Source organism: Dryas octopetala, chromosome 4, assembly GCF_963921425.1.
Source record: "Dryas octopetala chromosome 4, drDryOcto1.1, whole genome shotgun sequence".
In the NCBI taxonomy this organism is placed as follows: domain Eukaryota; kingdom Viridiplantae; phylum Streptophyta; class Magnoliopsida; order Rosales; family Rosaceae; genus Dryas; species Dryas octopetala.
In genome coordinates, this window is record NC_141369.1 from 15,363,479 (window position 1) to 15,380,566 (window position 17,088).

General features: G+C 35.8%; 4 protein-coding genes across 9 annotated transcripts; 3 read left to right on the plus strand and 1 right to left on the minus strand.

Annotated features, from left to right (window-relative positions):
* The first annotated feature begins 136 nt into the window (after window positions 1-136).
* Window positions 137-7,331, plus strand: SGB1 (Major facilitator superfamily protein). 6 transcript variants are annotated; one of them, XM_086239965.1, is made up of 16 exons: window positions 137-422; window positions 913-984; window positions 1,100-1,244; window positions 1,466-1,571; window positions 1,677-1,744; window positions 1,832-1,964; window positions 2,486-2,585; window positions 2,692-2,804; window positions 2,949-3,042; window positions 3,129-3,282; window positions 3,376-3,519; window positions 3,610-3,683; window positions 4,342-4,430; window positions 4,621-4,735; window positions 5,774-5,958; window positions 7,059-7,331. In XM_086239965.1, exons 3-15 carry the CDS (start codon window positions 1,154-1,156, stop codon window positions 5,954-5,956), a joined length of 1,464 nt encoding a protein of 487 aa, XP_086096091.1. In that variant the 5' UTR covers window positions 137-422; window positions 913-984; window positions 1,100-1,153; the 3' UTR covers window positions 5,957-5,958; window positions 7,059-7,331. The 6 variants fall into 6 exon arrangements, with proteins under 6 accessions (XP_086096091.1, XP_086096089.1, XP_086096088.1 ...); XM_086239963.1 differs by having other exon boundaries at window positions 941-984; XM_086239964.1 differs by lacking the exon at window positions 137-422 and adding an exon at window positions 514-591 and having other exon boundaries at window positions 941-984.
* A 590-nt stretch (window positions 7,332-7,921) lies between these two features.
* On the plus strand, window positions 7,922-10,112 carry CCMH (cytochrome c biogenesis protein family). Its single transcript, XM_086242280.1, has 4 exons — window positions 7,922-8,051; window positions 8,591-8,763; window positions 9,477-9,608; window positions 9,707-10,112. The coding sequence occupies exons 2-4, from the start codon at window positions 8,620-8,622 to the stop codon at window positions 9,905-9,907; spliced, it is 477 nt and encodes a 158-aa protein (XP_086098406.1). The 5' UTR covers window positions 7,922-8,051; window positions 8,591-8,619; the 3' UTR covers window positions 9,908-10,112.
* An 864-nt stretch (window positions 10,113-10,976) lies between these two features.
* LOC147287245 (PLAC8 family protein) lies at window positions 10,977-13,021 on the plus strand. The gene is made up of 4 exons (XM_086242293.1): window positions 10,977-11,218; window positions 12,000-12,071; window positions 12,407-12,619; window positions 12,748-13,021. Exons 1-4 carry the CDS (start codon window positions 11,068-11,070, stop codon window positions 12,825-12,827), a joined length of 516 nt encoding a protein of 171 aa, XP_086098419.1. The 5' UTR covers window positions 10,977-11,067; the 3' UTR covers window positions 12,828-13,021.
* A 194-nt stretch (window positions 13,022-13,215) lies between these two features.
* LOC147287246 (sulfite exporter TauE/SafE family protein 3-like) lies at window positions 13,216-16,556 on the minus strand. The gene is made up of 11 exons (XM_086240893.1): window positions 16,380-16,556; window positions 15,604-15,763; window positions 15,237-15,437; window positions 15,091-15,155; window positions 14,905-14,991; window positions 14,745-14,831; window positions 14,577-14,660; window positions 14,218-14,439; window positions 13,777-13,870; window positions 13,539-13,679; window positions 13,216-13,419 (listed from the first exon to the last, which is right to left on the minus strand). The coding sequence occupies exons 1-11, from the start codon at window positions 16,554-16,556 to the stop codon at window positions 13,334-13,336; spliced, it is 1,404 nt and encodes a 467-aa protein (XP_086097019.1). The 3' UTR covers window positions 13,216-13,333.
* Window positions 16,557-17,088: the final 532 nt, after the last annotated feature.

Sequence of the window (17,088 nt, forward strand, 5' to 3'; positions counted from 1 at the left end):
TGAGAGCACGTGGAGCTAAGAGAGCTGGCAGTGTAGCTGCAGCAGCAGTTTCATTCATCGATCTACTAATCATCTCAGCTGTTTGCGTAATCGCTAAACCAGTGCAAAACAATGTGAATCAATGTGCACTGTTTACATAATGATGACCGTACAGGTTTATTATGACGTTCTTATAATGCACCCCCCAAGCGCACGTTAGTATGGGCCCCCGTGTCTTCTCTCTCTCTCCGAATATACAGGGACGGTTTCGAAATGCTCGCTTAAATTTCCTTGTCTTCAGTCGGAGAGCTGACACTGACGCATAAACACTCACTCTCGGCGCATTTTAGCCTCTCTCCGTCACTCTCCCCCTCGTCTTCAATCTCTGTCTCTCTCGCTATTCGATTCTATCAGATCGTTTTCCGCCTCTGCATTTAACACAAGTACTCAATTTCTCTCTCTCTCTATATATATATATATGTGTGTGTGTATTTTATAGTTTGGAGTTAGATTCAGCTGAATCAGAAAAGCAAAAAAAAAATTATGTCTGCACTGTAAAGCTGAAAATTCTCTCTGTCTGTACTTTTTTAGTTTTTTTATTTGAAGAAAATGGTGAGCTTTCCCATTGCTGACCTCAAAACGCCATCGTTTTTGCATTTGAAGCTCAATTTGCTCGATTATGGCAAATGATCTCTCTGCATTTGTTCCTTATTCTCACATTACTGTCCAATTTTCAATATTTCGCTTTTAAAATATATATTCTTGGTCTGAACACATAATATATGTGTGTGTGTGTGTGTGTGTGTGTGTGTGTGTGTGTTATATACATATAAACATGCATGTCTAAGTACATTTATGCGTGGCTGTGTCCTTTTTTTATGATGATAAAACGAGATCTAATATAAAATTATTTTATCACTGAATTCTGTACAGTGATTTGTGTGTTAATTTCACAATGCAGCTTTTGCTGTTCCAGATTGGTTAACAACATATGATATATAAAATGTAAGCAATATAATACAGAAGTTCGGAATGGACCGAATTACAAAAAAAAAAAAAAACGAAAAATAATGAATTGGTTAGAAATTAATTGGTCAATGTTGGCTGGTGGTGTTTGCAGCCAGCTGGAAAATATTCTCTGTCGATTTTTGGAGAAGGTTTCTATAATTTTGCTATGCGGGGTCGTCATGTTGATGCCTACTCCGCGTACAAGCGGGTGGCATCGAAGGACCATATCAATGCTTATGATAGGGAAGAAAATTCAGGTGATTCTGGATTGCTCTGTCACCAATTTTGTTTTCTTTTTTTGCTATGTCTGAGGTGATACATTGCTTTAGCATTGTTTAATTTGGGATTAAAAATTCCTCTATTGCATGTATATTATTACTTAGAAGTTCCATTCATAACTTGGTTTTAAGTACATATAGCGTATGTAATATCATACATTGTACTAAGACTTGGGGCTGATTCCTTGTATGGGCTTTAGATCGTTTAGTGAATGGCAAAGATATTGGAAATCCTTCGTGGAGGCGCTCGTTGCCGCATACTCTTGTGGCAGCTCTTTCTTCATTCTTATTTGGTTACCATCTTGGGTGCTTCCCTACTCCTGAAACTCAGAATTCTTTGTCTGTTTTTTCTTATTCATATATTTTACTAACTCAAATGGTATATTCTTTCTGTTGTTTTTACTAATGCAGAGTGGTCAATGAGACACTAGATAGCATTTCATTGGACCTTGGATTTAGTGGGAATCCCTTGGCTAAGGGTAATTAGTGTTATTGGCTTTCGAATCTTTTCCTTAGCTAAATGAATTTCATAATTTGATCTAATACTGTTTTTTATGTCAATAAAGGTTTGGTAGTGAGTACGTGTTTAGGGGGTGCTTTTGTTGGATCTCTATTTAGTGGCTGGATTCTAGATGGAGTTGGGCATCGAAGGGCATTCCAGCTGTGTGCATTGCCAATGATAATCGGTGCATCAATGAGGTAACTTTGTTATGACAATATCAAGCACACAGTCTCTTTTAATTACCGAAAAAAAAAGGTTCCAAATGGGAATTATAAAGAAATTAAATCCGATGGTTTTTTTCATAGTAGTCCAAGGGGTTGGTTTACTTTTGGAAACGAATGATTCGCACTATGTAGACTAATGAAAGAATCAATAGTGTCATTACTGTCATATTACCAATTTAGAGTTAGGCTAGTTAGGTCTGCTACAGAGGAATCTACTTATGACCACTACAATGATCATAAGCTTTATGTTCACCCTATAACAAAATACTATAAATGAAATCATGAATTACTTATGAGTCTTACCACCTTTTTCATGCTTTGCCTTCTTATACCTCTCACTCAAAGTTTCCCAGATAAACAAAAGTGTTCCCTTACCAAAAGAAAATATTCTTTTACATCCATTACAGTCAGAGAATAAGGTGCAGGTTAGATTCTCCTCATGTAACTAAACTGTATGAGGAGGTTTACTAAAGAACGTAAATGCGATTTTGCAGTGCAACAACCAAAAGTCTATGGGGCATGCTTCTAGGGAGGATATTTGTTGGAACTGGGATGGGCATTGGGCCACCTGTTGCTGCTCTCTATGTGTCGGAGGTATAAGAAATTATCTTTATTGTTTTCTCTGCAACTGTTAGTTGACATTGCTTAGTCTCCATCTAATCTTCTTAAATATTTAAGCATGCTTTGTCTATATGAGCAGATTTCACCATCTTTTGTAAGGGGTACTTTTGGGAGCTTCACACAAATTGCTACATGTCTTGGACTTATGGGCGCTCTCTTTATTGGACTCCCGGCCAAGGATATAGTGGGTTGGTAAGATAAATTTTATGGGGTCACAGTAATCCAGATAAATTTTTATATTAAGTTTTGATCCATTCTTTCTTATGTTAAGCATCTTACTTATTTTCTGCGATTATCTAAAAAAGAATATTTTCTATCAACATGACTGATGCTTAGGTGGCGGGTTTGTTTTTGGGTATCTACTGTTCCTGCTGCAGTACTTGCTGTTTGCATGGAGTTCTGTGCTGAGAGTCCTCAGTGGCTTTTCAAGGTTATCTGACTTGGTTTATTTTATTTTGACCCACTGAAGGCTATTTGTCAGCATTGATGCTAACATTTTTTTCTGACATGGTTCAGAGAGGAAGAGGCACTGAAGCTGAAGCTGAATTTGAGAAACTTTTAGGAGGACCACATGTTAAATTTGCAATGGCAGAATTGACAAAGTCTGACAGAGGGGATGAAGCAGAGACAGCAAAGTTCTCAGAGCTACTGTATGGTCGACATTTCAAAAGTATATTTTTAATTCATTTGTATATGAGTGTTTAGATGTGACATTTATGTGCTTACTTCTACATAATTACCTTATCACCTCCATGTTTTGCAGTGGTTTTCATTGGGTCTACCCTTTTTGCTTTACAACAGCTGTCAGGCATAAATGCTGTATTCTATTTCTCTTCAACCGTCTTTAAAAGCTTCGATGTGCCTTCAGATATTGCAAACATATGTGTTGGAATCGCAAATCTATCAGGTATGGTTCAGTTTATGCTCAAGCATCTTACTTGTGCATCTTTGAGATTATGCTTATATGTTTCTCTCTGTATTCTTTATACTGTTCTAGGGTCAATTGCGGCAATGATCTTGATGGATAAGCTTGGAAGAAAGGTGCTTCTTCTTGGAAGTTTTGCTGGCATGGTAAGCTCCTAAAAGTATTGTGAATATTGGATGCAAACTTTTGGGCTGAAATATTGGTATCAAAATCACATTGTGATTTTTGTCTGGACAACAGACATAGGTGTTGTGACTGTCACATGAAATTGTCCAATGTGGGAATTTCTGGAGCAGAGGTTGATCAAATCAAGGAATTTCATTTCAGTGGATGACATTTCTTTTCTTTATGGAAAAAAGAAAACTCTTATAGGTCCACATATAGTGGCTTATGAAAAAAGTCAAAAGTAATACTTTTGCTAACTTGCGTGATATTTTGGGATTGGTCCCTCAAAATTACTCTATTGGTGGCATTTCATGGGGATGTTTAGTCATTATTTTTTTACCTTGACCTGACTCTGAATTGAGTTATTAACTTATTCCTGAATTGTTATGCAATATGAAGAGGAGATACTCTAAATTACTGTATTTCAGTTTGTTATGGTAATTATAAAATTACTCATTGTTAAAGATGTAGGGCCAGCTTTAAATAGGTTTTTCCAAGGTGGGGTCCATCAGGATGTCAGTTACGTCTGTTCTGTGGAATGTGTTACCAATATTGAAGTTACTCCTACTGTGGTTCTCTCCTTTTTGTTTGCATTAAATAGACTAGAAAATCTGACCTCTTATGCATTTCTTGGTTTAGGCAGTGTCATTGGCTCTTCAAGTAACTGGAGCAAGTTCTTTTGCATCAGGATCTGTAGCATTGAGTCTATCTGTTGGTGGCATGCTTCTGTGAGTCTTGAATCATCTTCAACTTTGTTGGTAAAGAAGCCAAAAACTATATATAATATATAAAATAAAATAAAATAAAGAAATAAAACCTTCTAGGTTGTGGCAGCTCATTGAATAGTTTTGAAATCTCCTTAGAAGGTTTTGGTGTGTGGATGTATTGAAATTCTAAATTATGGATTGGGTTATGCAGGTTTGTCTTGACTTTTTCTCTAGGAGCTGGTCCAGTACCTGGTCTCTTCCTATCAGAAATTCTTCCTGGCCGTATTAGAGCAAAGGCAATGGCAGTTTGCATGGCTGTGCATTGGGTAATTGTCCTCTGTAGTTCTTACAGATTTGGTTTGTTGGCACTTTTTATTTTCTTCATTGTGGGAGCTGAAACGTAATGTGTCCTACTCACATACCTAAAACCTTTCTACTTGATGACCACTTTTCAATATATGAAAGAAAGAATTTTGTTTTAACACATGATCATGGCTGCAGGGGTGGAGCCATTTAATGGGCCAGCTAGACCAAAAAGGAAAAAATAAATTACACGTAAAGAAAAAAAAAACATTTTAAACAGCTCATCCTTAGTCCGCCCCGCTTTATCTAGAAGAACTTTTGGTGACCTACCATGTGACATGAATGGGGTCATCAAAACAATTTTTTCTTTTTGATAAAGTAAGGGATGCATTTTCATCTACAGTTTCTCTAGTAAAGTATTCATCCTTGGTCCAGCCTTAAAAGGGTTCATTTGCTCTACTGAAATTTGGAAGAACTTTTTTATTGAAAATAAAAGAAATTATGTTTGGTTTGGAAGTTCAGTCCACCCCAATAAACAATCCTGGCTATGCCCCTGCATGGCTGATAAAAAGTAGTCTATGATCTCTAAGTTTGAATGATAATTCAAAGATTAACCTTGTGAGCAGGAACTCTCTGTTTGTATACTGATGCATGATGGCTTGCTGCAATTCGTATTAGTTCAATGTTATTGAAGCAGATATTACACACTTTGTTCAAAACTAATTTAAGATACTCGGTGCATGATCGCTGCTTCTTGTGTAAGAATCCGTTATTGGGAGTTGCATTTTGAGGTCTTGTTGAAATCTTTATCTCATGATCGCTCCTAGTAAATAGCATACTTGCTATAATGTTCCTAGAAATTTGGGAAAACAAAATAAAGAACTGAATTTTTTAAAAAGGATGCTATAACCTATAGGTTTAGGCTTTGGCAGTATCTCCATTTTCTCCCCCCTCCCCCATAAAAATAATGAGAAAAAGAAATGACCTTCCAGAAACTTCATTCTCCATATTTATAAATTTTCATGCCATCCTTCTGATAAATTTTTTGGTGTCTTCAACAGATGGTAAATTTCTTTGTTGGTCTATTGTTTTTGCCCTTGCTGGATCAAATCGGGGCACAAGTTCTGTATACAATCTTTGCTACTTTTTGTTTATTGGCCGTGGTGTTTGTGAAGAGATACGTAGTGGAAACAAAAGGGAAGTCACTCCAAGAAATTGAAATTGCACTTGTTCCACCACAGTAAAGGTATTTGCTTTTGTTATGTTTTTTGAGTGGTTAGGTTATTGTTTATTTTTGTCACACCATTCTTGTTACATCTGTTGATTGTACCAATTCTGAACATATTTCGTTCAGCAAAATGTTACCGTTTAGTTTTATTTTCATAATAGATACTGGTAACATGAAAGTTAGGCTTTTTCATTTATTTGTATATTTGTATTCTGCTGGGAACCTCGAGTTTAAGCTTGCATGTAAATGAATAGAATTAACAGAATACTATTAAGTAAGTTGTCTCCCCAGTATTATACTATCTACTACATTTTAGCAATTATCATAAAAAGAATAACAGAATTAAAACTTAGTATTCTGGTTATCTTTTTATTTGATTTATCTGGGGAGAATGAGATATAGTAATTAACAGAATACCAGAAGTAGTTAATTAAATTTCCAGGATTATCAAAAAATTAGTATTCTGTTAATTAACTAGGAAACTCTACTTCTGTTAACTAGTATTCTGGTAAACTTTTGATTTATCTTGGGAAGACTAGTTGAAGACCCTTTTTCGCATTGCTTGCTTGGTTGTCTCTATAGGTCAACAAAACTAGACTACTCTTGTGTACACAAAGCTGAAGTCTCTTTTCCATTGATGGAAGTCATGGAACCCAAGACCATTTCTCACTTTTTCCCTCAATGTATTGCTATGTTCAGCTGAGTTGAGAGCCCAACTACTGTTTTTCCTCAATATCCTTGATTACCCTTATTTTTTAGAGACTATCAGAAAATGTGGGTTTCTAGAAAGTTGTAAAGTTTATGAAGCATCAAATTTTTGTTATGATTTTCCTTCTCCTTTTGATTTTAGAATTGTTGTCTTTAGTCTTAAATTTGTCCCCGTTCTTACTCCAACTAGAGTGATTGGTCAAAGCCCGGCCAAAAAAAAGAGTGATTGATCAAAGAAAGTTGGCAAGTTCTACTAAAAGTCTGGGTTAACAAAAATCTGGTCTCAAATTGGTCGAGTTACTTTGACAACCAACGAGTTAACAACCTACTTTTGATTAATAGTAGGGAGTTTCCATATTAGTTGAGGCTATTTGTGCTCATCTGAATTCATAGATCATGTTGATTTGCAGGTAGTTAATGGACAATAAGGTAGTCTGAAGATTCTCAAATCTTGTATTTCTCCCCAAATTCCCGTTTTGAAGTTATCATCATGCTGTAGCTGGGGAATCGAGAACTAGTTAGTAGGTGCTCACCCTGGAAGGCCTATGTATATTCTTAGAGCTTTTGTTTTTCTTCAATATTTTGTAAGCACACTGATGTTATATCCTATTGAAATTTACAAGACAAATGTAATACATGAAGGACCTGATTCTAGGAATAATGTGTTGAAATTATGGACTTGCTTGTTACATGCTAAGTTGGGCTTAATTAAATTGTCTTACCAGAAAATTATTTATAAGAGGAAAGGAAATGAAAGAAAAAAAAAAAAAAAAGATGAATTGGGAACAGGGTTTCACCGGAATATAGAGAAAATTTCTTGTGGTGGAACATAAAAGCAAATTTTGTTTGGTTTTAATCTTCTGAACCTTGGTAGCCAAGAAATTGAACTATCAGCCTTGGCTGATGTGGCATTTACAAGGCATGCTTCCAATGGCTGAGCCATCTCTCTCCATTACATTCATAAAGTGGCTGAGCCTTCATAATCATCAGAACTAAACAGAGACCAAACTATTGTCTAACTGGTATTTGTGGAGCTACCTCTTTCTCCCTCGCTGGTAAATGACATCAAAAGCATTTTGAAATTTGCAGTTCCTTAATGAAGAGCTATTCTCTAATACGATTCTTAAATAAGGTTTTTAGTCAAATAGTTTTCAATGTAAATTTGGTACACTCCGCCAGTGCTGGGCTAGCCCATCAAAACAAGGTTGCGGCCCAGCCCAAGTCTAGTTCGCACCAAAATTTAACGGTTTTAAACTAAACCTTAATAATTCAGCGGTCTCATTGCTTATTGATACGACTCCCATTTTGTATTACAATCAAAACCAAAAGCAATCACAACAAAATTGCTCATTGATTCAGAGTTTTTAAATAGTTCCTTAGCTAAGTTAAGCATAGAATCTCAGGTACTCTTCTCTCTTCTTCATTTCCCTTTTTATTTTTCATGTTCTTATCCCCTGTTTGTTCGCCGAGAAAATGCTGACAGAAACTAAATAACAATTTTCAAGTGTCTTTCATTATGTGGGCAAAGTTTTTCACTTAACTGATAATAACCCAGTTTTCCAACCAAACACAAAGACTGTTTCAAGTCATGTTGAATTTGTATGAATCTTGTTGTTGTTATATCGTGCTTAATTCAATGTACCAGACTATTTAAGAAAACCCAAAAAAAAAAAAAAAAAAACCATTAATTTTGTCAATTATAATTGAATCTGATCATTAAGATTATTCGTTCGTAAACTAATTGATAATGGGTAGTGGTAGTTTGCTTAGTCGTGTTCTTATAGCATTTCATCGAATAGTTGCTATGTTCTTTTGGAAACTTATAGAAAGAAGATATGGTAGCTGTTTGATGAAATGCTTCACTGAGAGCACAAATGGTCGAAATTTTTTAAAATGCTTATTCATTATTATTATTATTATTTTTCTGGGTGCTCTATGATAGGTTTGAAATCTTGAAGCTGATTTAGAACAATGGATAGTGAAGAGGACCCAGTGAAGAAGGTTCAGGTGGTGAATGCCCGGGCACGAAACATTAGTCACAATGTTCGGTGCACCGAGTGTGGGAGTCAGTCCATCGAAGATTCACAAGCAGATATTGCCATTTTGCTTCGAAAGGTATTGCATTCATCATTATGCTTGATTTGAGACACATAGTTGTGTTCTAGGAATCAGTGACTTTGCATATGTTTATTTACACTGCGACTGAAATACTTTTCAAAAATTTTAAGGAACATCATATTATTATTGGTAAGCAGCAATTAATCACTTGGATGCCAAGTTACTGATGAAGGAGGTTGTTATTTATATATTTATTAGTGATATATGAGTGTCTTCAGCTACCCCAATCTCAAAAAATTTGATGCATAAAGATGGAGATATTTGTGATTCTGAGATGAGAAACCGTAATTAATGGCCAAAATGAGGTTCCTTTTGTTAAATTCAGAAGTATTTAGCCTTGGGATGCATATAATGGCATTACTACATATAGCAGGTTCACAACCTGTGAACATCATTTTGAACTTCTGCTAGCATTGTTTTTCTCCATGTCATCCTGATTACCTTCTAGTATTGGTTGACGTTCACGAGAAGAATGTTTAAATCCATTAACTTCTTGTTGTATAAATGGAATATGTGTTCTTTACGAACCTCCTGTAGTATAATGGTGTTTCACAACCAGTCAATATCATTTTGAACTTAGCATCTCTTCTCTATGTCATCCTGATTACTTTCTAGGATTGGTTGATATTCATAAGAAGGATCTTTTTAAGTCTTGTTACGTAAATGACTATGTACATCTAGTAGTGGTAATGCATAGGATATCTGTGCAGTTAATTCGTGATGAGATTCATGCTGGGAAGAGTGACAAAGAGATTTATAAGAAGCTTGAAGAGGAATTTGGGGAGACAGTACTTTATGCTCCGAAGTTTGATCTGCAGACTGCAGGCTTGTGGCTATCACCGGTCAGTCGAAGAACCTTTAAAAAAAAAACACTTACGAACTTTTATTTTGGTATTTTAAATTTTAATTTGTGCTGATTTTACTGTGGTTTTGGAAACAGCTTGTGGTTGCTGGTGCTGCTGCAGGAATATGGGCTTATAAGAAGCACAGGCAAAGCACGAATGTCCACATCATGGCATTGAACCTAGTTAGAGGTGTTCCATTGACCCCAAATGAGAAGCAAACCATGTTAGACCTCCTCACACCACCCCCTTCACGAAATACCCCTTCCTCTTGGTGGAGGAGGTGGAGAGAACAATGATGTGCCTTCTTCCACAGGCTTTGTTTTCTATTGTATGCTTGGAACTGTGGCTGAGCAATAGTCTACTAAGATGTAAATCAACTTGGTCTATTTTATTGAGTAAACTGTCTTGACAAAGAAATTTGATTATCGTACAATTTTGTACCATAAATAGATCAAGTTTATGACTTTTGTTCAATAATTGATGTCTTGTTATTTGATTTTATCATTTAAAATCTTATCCATGTTTAGATTAGAATTGTCCAACCTGAATTTCTTTAATCCAACTTGTCTGAATTGAAGTTTTCCTCTCAAGATCTGCCACTTTATATTGTCTGATTTTTTTTGGTCAAATATCTAAACAACCCTTTAACCCATCTCCGGATTTCTACTATACCCCTTGTTCTTTTGATTTTTGCACTTAAAACTCTATATACTGTGTTATTCTAGCAAATAGTCTCTATCTATTGAACAGGCGTTGGCATATATTTCTAATAGGTCCTTCAACAATTTAGTATATTTGTACAGAAGGGCTTGATTGCAGACATTTGATAGATTTTGTATGGAAGGACTTGATTGCAATTTACTCCAATATTCAAAGGGTAGATACTCAAATTTAAAGTTGACATTTTTTGCTAAATCCAAAAAGATGAAGAAAGAAGTTGGCTTTTTCGCCCTTTTATGTATATAAAAACGATGGGTCTCAACTCTCAAGATCCTAGTATGGCATGGCCAAGTTGCAAATGAGAGCTACTCTTATATATATCGCTTTGGTCAACAATTAACAGGCTCCTTAATATAATTCATGCATGAGACTCCATTTTATATCACAATGCATATGTGAATGCAATCAGGCACTCAAAAACTCAAAACATTCAGTGGTTTCTTTTGGAAGTATGGAAGAGGCCAATACTTTCGTTAGGCATCATACTTAAGGTACCTCAACCTCAATTTGTCACTCTTAGTTTACATGAAGCTTCATTCCATTGACTTTGAAACTTTGACCAGTCTTGGCCTCTTTTTAAATGGTAGGTATAACACCAAGACAAATTCTTTCAATAGATAGAGATGACATAAGGGTTTTCAATTTTCTTATAAAAGCAAGCTATTACAAGCCTGTTAGGGGCATAAATTGCTTGCATATTATCTGTAAAGCAAAGTAGAATACAACTGCTGATCATATGGATGGGATCCAAGACACTGAGGATGGGAAGATTCCACAAGCTGGTGAACACATTGGCTCAATCTCTCCAAATCAAGCATACCATAATCGGCCTATAGGAAGACCCTGGAGCACTGGATTATTTGACTGCCATGAAAATCAGACTAATGGTAACATTTTTTTTATTTTATGTTTATGAGTCTTTTCCTCTTCTCTTTGTTCCATTTCTATATGCCCCTATTTATCTGCCAAAAGCTTATGATGAAAACAAAGAAAGATGCATATTCTTAACTTTAAACACATTGTATTAACCTTGGTTTCTACTCATGGGTCACATAAGCAAAGTATTTCAAGGATGAGATAAGACTATGGTATTTGAGCAAATACTTCAACTGATTAAATGGGTAGGCTTGAGGGCACTGAGGTTGATGGAACAATGCAACCATCTGATAAACCTGCAGCAGTAGAAATAGTAACACAACCTGATGATCACACAAGCATTCAATCTCAATCTGACACTGATGATAGTTCTAAAAGCCATGTGGTTGAGAATCCAGGAATCGGACATCCCTGGACAACTGGATTGTTTGACTGTCATGAGCATCAAACAAATGGTAATCCAATCAAAAACTTAAATTTCAAAAAGGTGGGAATCCAATACACAATATGTGATTCCTCTTAATTGCTCTTCAGATATGTTCAGTATTACTATAGATTTGTGAAAGGTTCATCAAGTACTTATAAACCGATATGAACTGACCTGTTTTAGGCTTTTAGCCAAAGTTTGGAGTAGTGTATTGGATGCATAAACTTTACAGGATTATACAATTTTTCTTTTATTATTTTTAAATATGTCATACGATATCTCAAAATTAAACTTGCAAGGCTTTGATATAATGTATATGGAAGGCAAAAGGGCCGACCTAATTATGTTCTTGTTTATTTTGGCAGCTGTTATGACTGCATTTTTACCTTGTGTGACATTTGGGCAGATTGCAGAGGTATTGGATGAAGGAGAAATGCGTAAGGCCTCCCGCCTCCTCCTATTTCTAATTTTCTGTTACCAGATTTATTCAATATGGTTGTGTATTGCAGCATTACGTGTATTAAAGTCATTTTACCATAAGGTCAAACAGTTTTCATTTTCCATTACATGTATTAAAGTCACTTCAAGCTTCTTGTTAAAAATTTAGTACACCAAGCTTGTCTTCCAAAGCATTTTCTTTTTCATTACCATTGTGACTAAGGTAATGAAAAATGATAGTTGAAGACTTGAAGTTCCTTACTATATATATATATATATATAGCTAATTGCATTGAATACCAACTACTAATTGTTGAAAACTTGGTATTTGCAGCTTGCCACCTGGGGAGCTTTATATACCTATTGATGATGCCTGCCTTGTGCTTTCAATGGGTCATGGGATCAAATTATAGAACAAAGCTGAGGCAGAGTTATAACCTGACAGAAGCTCCATACACAGATGTGATCTCCCATGTCTTTTGTCCATGCTGTTCTCTTTGTCAGGAATTCAGAGAGCTCAAAATCAGAGGACTTGATCCTGCCCTAGGTATATGTAGTTTGGTAACCAAAAGTATTTTAGGAGTGAATTTTTCCTGAATAAAACAATTATTAGTGGGTTTTTTTTTTTTTTTTTCTCAAAAGAAGTAATAATGATTTTGCGAATACTGTCTGCAGGATGGAATGGAATTCTTGCTAAACAGTCCGAAGCTAGAACAGTAGGCATTCCTCCTCGAACTCAAGCCATGTTCAAGTGAAAGTTTTTGTCACCCATAGAAATATTATCGTGTTTTCGTCTTGTTCCCTCAACTGTCAGTTATGTTTCTAAGCTCTTGTAATGTGCTTTTTTATTTTTATTTGATTGTGCTTGTTCTTGTAACTTGTTATACACCCCATTCTTATAGCTTGTGATTTTGCTGTTAAGTTTTATTAAGTGAAGTATCTATGCCAATGATTGATATGTGGCCAGTGGTCTATTAATTCTTCTGATGAAATCTTGCATAGCCTTAAGGTCAAGTTATATCTCTGACATATTTGTTATCTCGATGAATGTGATGTTAGCTTCATATACATCATTGGTTCATTCACTAACAACTTAAACTTTTGGTGCATATATAGTAAGTAGTTGTCTAACATGATATCAAAACTATAGTCTTATGAGGTATTGGGTGTAAAATCTGTCCTCCTCATTCTCCATGTTTCTCTCCAGAGATAAATGATGACATTGAGAAATTTTTCAGAAACCAACTCAAGGCCCTTAAGACTAGGCTTTATATGTGCAGATGTTCTGAAATCCCATAGACTCCCTGTGCTCAATCTTTTTAATCATGTTTGCTATGCCAGTCCCACCTGTTTAGAAGCAAACAAAAACATTCACTATGTAACAAAATTACATATCCTTGTCTGGACACGACAAGGTCAGCATAAAGAAACAGTGTATATATGAAAGAATAAAGAATGATACATACCTAATGTAAGTGAACTCACAAATATTGTGAAAGCCAGAATGAAGATAATCAAAGATGCTCTTCCTAATTTTTTAATCACCTTCCCTACCACGTGTTGCCCAACGACTGCAGAAATAGTAGTCACAGCAGCAAAGTAGAGAGCTGCAAGAGGGGATTGCCTTATTTGAAAATAAAAATTGTATACTCATTTAGTTATCAATTTATTTACAGAAACTTAATTGAATGGCTAAGAAATTACCATACGGAATTGGAAAGCGTTTTAGGAGGTAGTACTCTACAACAGACAAGGAAGAAGAGAATGTCATGGCAAAGGTGGCTGTGGCACTTGAAACCTGCATGAAAGTACTTATCACCAGTCATCAGTCCAGGCATGCAAACATAGACTCCTTACATGTAATAAGGATGACTTAAGGTATCCGATAATTACTTAAAGAAAGAGTAGTTTCTGGTGGATTTACAGCTTTTCCTCTTTGAGGGGTGGAAAGTGTGAATGAAAAAATAATGTGCACTATAGTGTAATTAAGGAACAAGTGTCTTTCAAGCTCATGATTTAACTTCCAAAAAGAAGGAAGTCTCTGCTTCATTATGAAGCAGTTTAATACTAGAATTGTGAGACATCTCAAAGAAAAACAAACTCAACTTCATCACTTGATAAATTTGAAGTATGAAATTACTCTACCTGAGGAGAGATTCCCATCTCCAAAAAAATTGGACCCAACATAAATGCTCCACCAAGACCAAGCAACCCACCAAGTAAACCAGCTGCTATGCCACAGACACAATAAGAAACAAGCTTGTACACTGGCCACTTTGTGGTTGCTTCTCCCATGGATGCAATTACAGTCCGCCCTTCGTATAGGTTAACTGCCTGATATGAAGTTACTCCAACAGCCACTGGAATCTGATGGGTACACCAAGTAAAGACGAAAGCAAAAAAATTCTTATTATTATGAGATTCTTATTTAACAGCCAAATTTCCAGCCACTATTTGTAGCTACAAGGAAGTTTGTTACTTGATACAAGGAGCATGGAAAATACCTGTAAGAGTTCTACCAGCCAATATGTCACTGAACATTTTGTCACATAATTCTGTGCCAACAAATAAGTCTCCCATAAATTTGACTTCTTAATGCATAGAAGTAAAGGGAAACTCCAAATAGAAAGCTTCCAAGAAAAATCAACTATACATATGTGCTAGATAAAAACCTTAGCAATCTGCAATGCAAGTATTATGACCCATACAGCAACAATAACTCCAAATTGCTTCCAGCAAACATTATCAAGGACAGAAACCTGGAAAGATCATGAAAGTCAGTCCCTAAAAGCTTGCATACAAAAGTTAAATCAAGCTTCAAAATTTTTTTACCACTGTTTGTTTGGCTTCCTTGGTATCTGTTAGAGTGCCATTGCTTGGGCCTCCAGGAATATTTTTGGCTTCAACATCCAGTGAATTCTAGAAGTAATGAAACAAAGTGCAGTATTAATTAGATGGATTAAACAATATTATAGAGTATACAATCCACCTGGAAAACAAGCAAAGTTAAAAGACTACCTTTTTAGTTACAGTTTCCTTTTTCCATGTCTCAACACCCTTGAAGAATGACTTAGTTGATACCCCTGCAAACCATTATCAGTAACCACTCAAGGAAGTTGTCCAAGATGTGAATGAAAAGGATCTGCAGTTTAGAAAATTGTTACCTAAGAGGACAATAAATAGTAGGATTGTGATCATCCAGTCAGAAAGAACCACATTCAAAGAAACACCAATGCTGATCCCCAGCACCAAAAGTGGCTGAAATAGAAGTGCAAGATCATAATCGATGATGGGCAGCTCAAGTGTTGGATGCCTTCGCCTTAAATTATAGAAGACAGTTGCAGTTGCCGTACCAGTGATCATACCTGCCTAACACACAGAATCAACACTCAAGTGTTTCAATGGAAGCAAAAAAAAAATTGTTAAAAGAACATATCAATGAGGGACAACTATGAAACTTTAATTTGCAGAAGGAGAAAATTGTAAAAAGAGTTGAACTTAAACCTTTGGTTGGAGTATATGTACACTTACATTTGGATACTGCTATTGATGATTTCTGATCAAAGCCGATAATGAGGGTGAGCATTGGAATGAAAAAGCCACCCCCACCAACACCTCCCACACTCCCAAATGCTGCCCCAATGAATCCAATTATCGTTCCCACCACAATTCTCCACCGAAATCTTATTTCCTGCATGCCACCACTACAAAGTTTGAACTATTTCCAAGCACTAGATAACATGTTTTAGCTAGTAATTAAGCACCACCTAGACTTCTACAATTAACATTCACACTAAACATGCATTAAAAAAATTGAAATGTGAGTTTTGGTTTGTTTGATTGTTCACTAGTAATTAGAAAAATAGGAGGTGGGCGGTCGTATATATGCGTCCTCCCTCACACTATAAGGGAAGTCTTGTACATCCTTTCTCTCACGAAGAATGCTTGGCTCCATCCCCGTCTCACAAACTCATGTCCCTTTTTATTTTTTTCATTCTAAAGAAATAAATAAAATTATTCATACATGGAAAGAAAAGATAAAAAAGGACATGAATTTGTGAGAGGGATGGAGCCAAGCATTTTCCTTCTCTCAGAGCTACCTATCATGTGCTGCTAACGTGATATAGTGATTGTGACAGGGGATGTATAAGACCTTGTTTTAATTTTGTTTCCCAGCAGCCTAACAGTAACAGTTGAGGTCCTCACAATAAATTAAGAATATCTTCACCCAAAAAACAAAAAAATAGAATCACATTGAGAAAAGAACATAACAAGAAATCAATTAATGTGGAAAATATTGGACTTACAGGCCAGACATGCTTATAACCCAGTTCATGAGTACTGGGATGCGATAGCAAGTTTGGATCAGCCTCCTTCCCATTCTGCCTTGATTCTTTATGAGCTGAAACTGCAGATAATAAGGCTAAAACCAGCAGACCAACCCGAACAATTCCAATCAAACCCCACCATCTGCTACCACCCATTTTCTCAGAACCCAGTTCTTCCTCAACCCAATGCAGCTAGATAACTAGCTCTAGCATACCCAAACTAGTATACTATGAGTTTGACTAGGACTTATACATAAAATGCTTTAGTTGAATTTAAACAATTATACCCAAACTGCTATTGTTTATATAGAAATTATAGCAGGACATTAGTGGATCGAGGAGGAGAGATTTGTGGGTTGAATATTGATTGATTTGAGGGATTCATTGAGTTGATGTTGTTTCCAACTTTGGACCTTCCTGTTCAGTACCCAAAATTGTTTCCTCCAGTGTAGACATAATGGCATGCACCCATTTCCCAATATTCATTTGTAATTAATATATTTACATACTGACAGATATAATTTCTCCTTTGTTGGTGGAAGAGAGTTAATGCAAAGGTGACTCCATTAATAACTGAGTTGGAGGGGAAAAATTATAGGGTATAACTACCGTTATGTGGTATAATCGATATACCGTTATGTAATATAACTATAACACATAATTAGACTAGTTATACCACATGACAGTA

Excerpts from the sequence above, each read along its gene's own strand:
- SGB1 (XM_086239960.1), top strand. Across the intron at positions 1,572-1,676 it reads TTATTTGGTTACCATCTTGG|AGTGGTCAATGAGACACTAG; the intron begins GTGCTTCCCTAC and ends TTACTAATGCAG. Across the intron at positions 3,283-3,375 it reads GTATGGTCGACATTTCAAAA|TGGTTTTCATTGGGTCTACC; the intron begins GTATATTTTTAA and ends CATGTTTTGCAG.
- CCMH (XM_086242280.1), top strand. The coding sequence starts at position 8,620 with ATGGATAGTGAAGAGGACCCAGTGAAGAAGGTTCAGGTGGTGAATGCC. Across the intron at positions 8,764-9,476 it reads TTGCCATTTTGCTTCGAAAG|TTAATTCGTGATGAGATTCA; the intron begins GTATTGCATTCA and ends ATATCTGTGCAG. Across the intron at positions 9,609-9,706 it reads CAGGCTTGTGGCTATCACCG|CTTGTGGTTGCTGGTGCTGC; the intron begins GTCAGTCGAAGA and ends TTTTGGAAACAG.
- LOC147287245 (XM_086242293.1), top strand. The coding sequence starts at position 11,068 with ATGGATGGGATCCAAGACACTGAGGATGGGAAGATTCCACAAGCTGGT. Across the intron at positions 11,219-11,999 it reads CCATGAAAATCAGACTAATG|CTGTTATGACTGCATTTTTA; the intron begins GTAACATTTTTT and ends TTATTTTGGCAG. Across the intron at positions 12,072-12,406 it reads ATTGGATGAAGGAGAAATGC|CTTGCCACCTGGGGAGCTTT; the intron begins GTAAGGCCTCCC and ends TGGTATTTGCAG.
- LOC147287246 (XM_086240893.1), bottom strand. The coding sequence starts at position 16,556 with ATGGGTGGTAGCAGATGGTGGGGTTTGATTGGAATTGTTCGGGTTGGT. Across the intron at positions 15,764-16,379 it reads GTTATAAGCATGTCTGGCCT|GAAATAAGATTTCGGTGGAG; the intron begins GTAAGTCCAATA and ends GGTGGCATGCAG. Across the intron at positions 14,440-14,576 it reads GGCTGGTAGAACTCTTACAG|ATTCCAGTGGCTGTTGGAGT; the intron begins GTATTTTCCATG and ends TGTACCCATCAG.